This window comes from Lissotriton helveticus, chromosome 7, assembly GCF_964261635.1.
Source record: "Lissotriton helveticus chromosome 7, aLisHel1.1, whole genome shotgun sequence".
NCBI classification, from domain to species: Eukaryota; Metazoa; Chordata; class Amphibia; order Caudata; family Salamandridae; genus Lissotriton; species Lissotriton helveticus.
Window position 1 is genome coordinate 448874908 of NC_136068.1, and position 6000 is coordinate 448880907.

Sequence of the window (6000 nt, forward strand, 5' to 3'; positions counted from 1 at the left end):
GAAAGCCTTACTATAATCTCGCCAAACAAGCATTGCTAAAGCAATGCTGTAGGCTCGACCTAAAAAGCAAGGCTTATGGTCAGTGGCGGCTGCCTCGGAACAGGAGTGGTGAGGGATGAAAAGAATGATAAAAAATAAACGTACCTGTTGCCGTCGCTGCTTCTCCTCCACGCAGAACGGGAAGCACCCAGGAGCTATTTGGGAAGCACTTGGTACTCCTTCAAAAAGCATATGATTTTAAAGTGGTTTTAGCTGGCCAAATTTCATCTTGTAAATTACTTCTTTGCAAATAGACCCGAGTCTTTGGCACCAGAAGCCTTGTGACATCCGTTTGGGAAACTTAACTGCAATTTAAGTGGAGCTTGAACTATTTCTTGCATCACTGTATGCGATCTTCTGTGTCGCTTCCACTACGTCTTGTGGTGGGCTGGAAGCAAACTCTGTACTATGAATCCAACATGACAATCAACGACAGCAGTGACTCTACAATAAGCACTTAATGCAAATTATGCTGTGGTTACTAAAAATGTTTGGTAATTCCCTGCACCTGTGCGTGTCCACCTCGTAAAAATCTCACTAACACCTAATCCCGCTACAGAGAGAGGGAAGGGGCAGAAGGAAGTGTGGTTGCACGAATGGCGGACAGGGACTGGGAAGGGACCTGCGTCCCTGTGGCTGCAGAGGATCATACAGATGAGATGGAAGGAGTAACCAGCACGGTCAGAGACAACACGAGCAGCAAGGGCACTCGCCCAGGAATCTTCCCTGCTCCGTGCAGCTCCAGTCAGACCTCTTGGCTGTAAAATAAAGGGTCTGCAATGAAAGTGGGCGGCGTGCCAGGATTTAAAGGCGCAGGCACTTCTAAGAAGTGCTCCATGTTAAACGCTCCGTCCATCATCCCCTTTTGTATCGCTTTGTTCGCCCTAAGTGTGGCAGGGTATGCTCAGATGTGTGTCCCTTGTTCACTTGGCCACTGGATTCAAGATAGCCTGGTTGATGAGGATTATGAATCCGAAACCGGTCCCAGGATGCTTGTTTCCGGTCCAGGGAAGACATGGCTTGGCAGTTCGGGCTGGACTGTTCCCATGAGGCACAGGGTCAGACTGATTTGCATATAGCCATGTCTGAACTGGGGTGGCTGAGTGAACTAAAGAATGGTGATGGATTAAACCCAGATCAGTTGACTGGGGTGAGTGTTTGATTTGTTCAAACGCTCCGTCCATCATCCCCTTTTGTATCGCTTTGTTCGCCCTAAGTGTGGCAGGGTATGCTCAGACGTGTGTCCCTTGTTCACTTGGCCACTGGATTCAAGATAGCCTGGCTGATGAGGATTATGAATCCGAAACCGGTCCCAGGATGCTTGTTTCCGGTCCAGGGAAGACATGGCTTGGCAGTTCGGGCTGGACTGTTCCCATGAGGCACAGGGTCAGACTGATTTGCATATAGCCATGTCTGAACTGGGGTGGCTGAGTGAACTAAAGAATGGTGATGGATTAAACCCAGATCAGTTGACTGGGGGTGAGTGTTTGATTTGTTCAAACGCTCCGTCCATCATCCCCTTTTGTATCGCCATGTTAATAACCAGCGTTGGAATTAGCAGAACTGTATTGTGATTAGCGCAGACCAGAGCGTCTTACTTAGTGCTTTTAGATACGATGCTTTAGCACAGGGCGGCCAAATTTATAAGCGGAAGTAGAAAGCAAGGCGAGCTGATGCTGCTTATGCTCGGCGCTCAGCTCATCCGCTATGAAGCTCTGTAAATTAAACGTTAAAGCGCTTGATTGTTGCCGGCAGCGTGCAGAAGCCATTTATGGCAGCCTACTTTGTTTTAGCTGCGGGCGCCATTAAGGAAAAAAAGAAAGGCATGCGACCTTCTCAAGGAGCTGCCATGCTGTGATGGAAACGCAGCTGAAAATTAAGTGAAAGCGCTTGTTCCATTGGCGGCGGAAGCCATTGAAGACAGCATGCTTGAGTTTGGCTACAGGTGCCATGCAGAACAAGGCGCCGGTCCCCTCCCTCGCCCGGCGCATCTCCGTCCAGTCACCTTGGCGGCCCTCTCCCCCAAACACCCCACGTCGCACGGCTGCCTAACCTCCCCGGGCTTCCTGTTCCTCAGCTCCAGATTCAGCCTCTTCTTCCTGTTCCTGTTGTCTCGGAGTGAGGGCGCAGAGCGAGCCAGCAGTCCGAACAGGTTGAGGGGCGGGTAAAACAAGCTCTTGCCATTGCAGAATGGCAGACGCTGGTTTACATTGCACTTTCTCCGTAATAAAAAAACGAAGTGCTTACGTGGAGTAATGAAGGAGAGAGTGACACGTCACCAGTATAAGAACCAGTCCGGGTGGGCAGGGCTAAAACTGGACAGGGTGGTATCCAGGAGGGCACTGAAAAGCCTCACTTACAATTTTGAGGCAGCGTTTAGCATGGAGGATGACGCAAGCCAATAGAAACAATTGATTTCTGTCTTCGAGGCACACTCAAGCAGTTTATATGAAATATACTGTAGAATTCTACTGGGCTTTTTGCTGAAGGGCAGCAGATGTTTATATTCTTTGTAGTGTACACCTGAAACATAATACAAGCTATGGACTAAAACTGGGCCATCATTTCATTGCACCAGTCAATTTGTTTTCCATGCACGACAGAATTATTAATTATAGTTAAAAGCAGCTTCTGTACGATTTTCTGAATACCTTGCCATCTCTTTTGTATTGTGTTAAAATGTCGGAATAGCTTGACACTAATGCTGCAGAACGTGGCACATGATTGGCCTTTATTTGCATAAAAGGCTAAATAATTAGTGTTCCCTTGATGCATAATTTACAGTTATTTGTTGCACAGATTGGTCTCACTTTGCAGCATATCTGTAGCCCTGGCTGGGTTCTCCTGTATTGTTGGGCTTCATTTGTTTTGCGATGTTGTCCATGAATTTGATCCTCCATTTCTGCATAATACTTCTGGCTCTGGTCCTACCTTATAGAAGGGTTTCAGATGCTTGAGATGTTAGGGTTTTGCCACTCAGTTTGTTCCTCCATTGCAGCATATCGCGTGGCCCTGGCTGAAATATGTTCTATTTGTTTGCTTCACACGCTTGTGCTGCTAGGCTGCTGTTATCCCTGTGGTGGCGAAGATTGGTTCTTCAGAGAGCGAATAATGACAATTGAAGTGTCATCCATTACCCCAAACTTTGATGTGTTATCCCAGTCCTGCCTACTAAGTTTCTTTACTCCTCTTGCTCCCTGGCTTTAGGAAATGTTCTAACCTTTTCATTCTCTCCTTTCTATCCTTGCAGTTCTGGCTACGACCATGTGAACAAAACTCGCATAGCCATTAAGAAGATCAGCCCTTTTGAGCATCAGACGTACTGCCAGCGAACATTGCGCGAGATCAAAATCCTATTGGGTTTCAAACATGAGAACATCATTGGGATCAATGACATTCTGCGAGCCTCGCACATGGACCAGATGCGGGACGTGTATCCTTTATAAAGTTTGAAATAATGAGCTGTGACTAGAGGGTTGGGGGCTCATCTACAGGAAGTCATTTGTGGATATGGATGAGTTTCACCAGTAATGCAATAAGCACATGTCCCATCTTCGATAGGATACATCTTGTTACAAGTTCATTGTGTATTACGTGCTACAATTTGTAGTACATCACAGAATGAACTCAAAATGTAATCTTTGGCATTTGCCCCACTGTTGATCTGTGACCTAAAGCCTTGTACAGCTACTTTGACCCCTTCAGGATAACCTGTAACCTACTTTCCCTCATAAACTATCAAGTAATTTGTAAGACTAAATTAATACACTTAATTGTTTAGGTCTCGCTGAGCCAGCGCATACAATGCTCTGCGAGACATTTAGTGTGTGGGCTTTTAAAAGTCCTACCACACTCTTTAGGCTGGCATAGAGTGTGTGGTTACACGCACAATGACGAGCAGAGGCGCCATATGGCTTTCTTCTCTCGTTATGGTGTGCGCACACCACTCGCCAGCTTGCGTGTTTTTTTAAAATTTACTTTATGCGCCTGCACACAACTTTCTGTGGCGGCCGCACGTCTTGCTTGCGATCACTTTCGCACGCACCATTTGCTTGTTGGCATGGCTGCCTATCCCAACGCTAATGGGACCTCGGGATTTAACTGGTGTGTCATACCATGGCCTAGTTGTGTCATAGGAGTTAAACGCCGCTTCTCAGCTAGTTTACCTTTAGTACTTTATCAGCGCTTCTCGGCTGGGTTACTACATGTCTAATGGAACTTTGTCAGTACTTCCCGGTAGAGATCGTAACTTTTTAAGGGACTCACACCAGCACTTTTCGTCAGTGTTACGTTTTAATCAAATTTCACCATTATTTCTGAGCTTCGCTGCTACGCTTTTTATGGGTCTCCAGCGTTGTCAGACCTCAGTAACACTTCACCACATAATTGTCATGTTATTGTGACATTATAACCACTTCTCGTAGTTTCCGCTTTTAGCTGGAACTCGGTAACACTTCACCACAACTGTCATTTTATTGTAACATTATAACCACTTCTCGTATTTTCTATGACCTCAACCAGTTTGTATGAGCACCGTTGTATGTTAATATCATCGCATTCGTATAAGCATCCTATTATTACGTTACTTCACAAGTTATCCTTGTAATGAGAAAGTGTCCACGCGTTTTAGCAGGGCTCTTAGTACCCCAAGTGGCACATAAGTAGGAGAAGTGTGGCTCACTGGTTAGAGGAGGCAGTCCCTGATGCAGAGGTCAGACCCGGGACCAGGGTTCAATCCCCGACGCGGCAGGGTCTTGAGCTCAAAATGTCCACGGACTCGATAATTCTCGCCTCGGTGCCTACTCGAATCGTGGGTTCACACTCTGCAACTCTGGGCGATAGCTTGCTTAATCTCCACTACGGCCCCACCGCGATGGGATGCCTGGTCTTCACCTTGGGGATGCCCAGTAGGGGTAATCTCGCAGGGAAAGGCCAGGACGGGTTCTCAAAGCAAGCGCTTTGAGATCTTACGGTGAAAAGGCGCTATATAAGAAGGTATGATTTATGATTTACGATTTATTTATTTATAACTAACACTGCTCGCCAGTTTGTTTACCGTGATTTAACGCTTGTAAAATTTGTCTTTTTTGAGTACTACTGTCTTTTCACCCAAATTTATGATTTTGCTGGAATTTATTTGTAAAAGTGTTAATTGACTGACATAGTTGTTTGTTTTATATATGGCTACCATATAGCACGTCAATGTATGGCAGTTATGTGGCCCTAGTGCTGCCTGTCCAGAGAAGAAATTACTTTACAGAAATGTACTACAACAAACTGTGTTCTCATTCACCCCACCCTGATCTTCACAAGGAAGGGAGAAGAGCGTTTCTAAAGCAATCATTTTGAATACAGCATGCCAGGTTTTGCAGGTTACTTCCATCGGATTTTATGGACTAATGAAAGCATATTTATTTTAATTCTATTTAGCCCTGAGTGATAATGGTGAGTGCGCGGATGTAACACATTCAAATAAGGTTGCGTCTGTTCATAGTTTTGCTTTCTATCTCGGAAAGCCTCCACAATATTCATAAACCAGCATTTACAATGCAATAGGTCTCGCCTTCGCAAAAGTTAGAGCTATTGGCATTGTAAATGACAAACTTTTTATTTATGTGTTGGTTTTGAAAACAGATAAATAAATGGCATTGTCATTTACAATGCCAATAGCTTAATCTCTCGTAAATGCGCAACCTATTTACACGAGTTTGAGCTATTGACATTGCAAATAACAATGCGTTTTATTTATGTTTCAAAAACCAAAACATAAATAAAAGTTCTCTCCCACTGCTGTCTCTCTCCCACTACAGGTGTGGGTTGTGGGTTTCCAGCTCCTATCTGAAGGGTGGGCGCTGCTGCGTTTCATGGGTATTTTCTTTTTTTACATTCTCCCCAGGGCATTAGTAGTAGCTTCAGAATCTTTTGTTTTGAGGGGAGGGATGTTGGGGTCAGATCGCAGCC

The 6000-nt window shown here is 45.3% G+C and overlaps 1 protein-coding gene across 1 annotated transcript in view; it reads left to right on the plus strand.

The window, feature by feature from the left end:
- Positions 1 to 6000, plus strand: part of LOC144768591 (mitogen-activated protein kinase 1-like) — a 347633-nt gene that overhangs the window by 109877 nt on the left and 231756 nt on the right. Inside the window, exon 2 of the mRNA XM_078652385.1 lies at positions 3290 to 3472. Within this exon, the coding sequence (XP_078508511.1) occupies positions 3290 to 3472 (183 nt within the window). The remainder of the gene's footprint in view (positions 1 to 3289; positions 3473 to 6000) is intronic.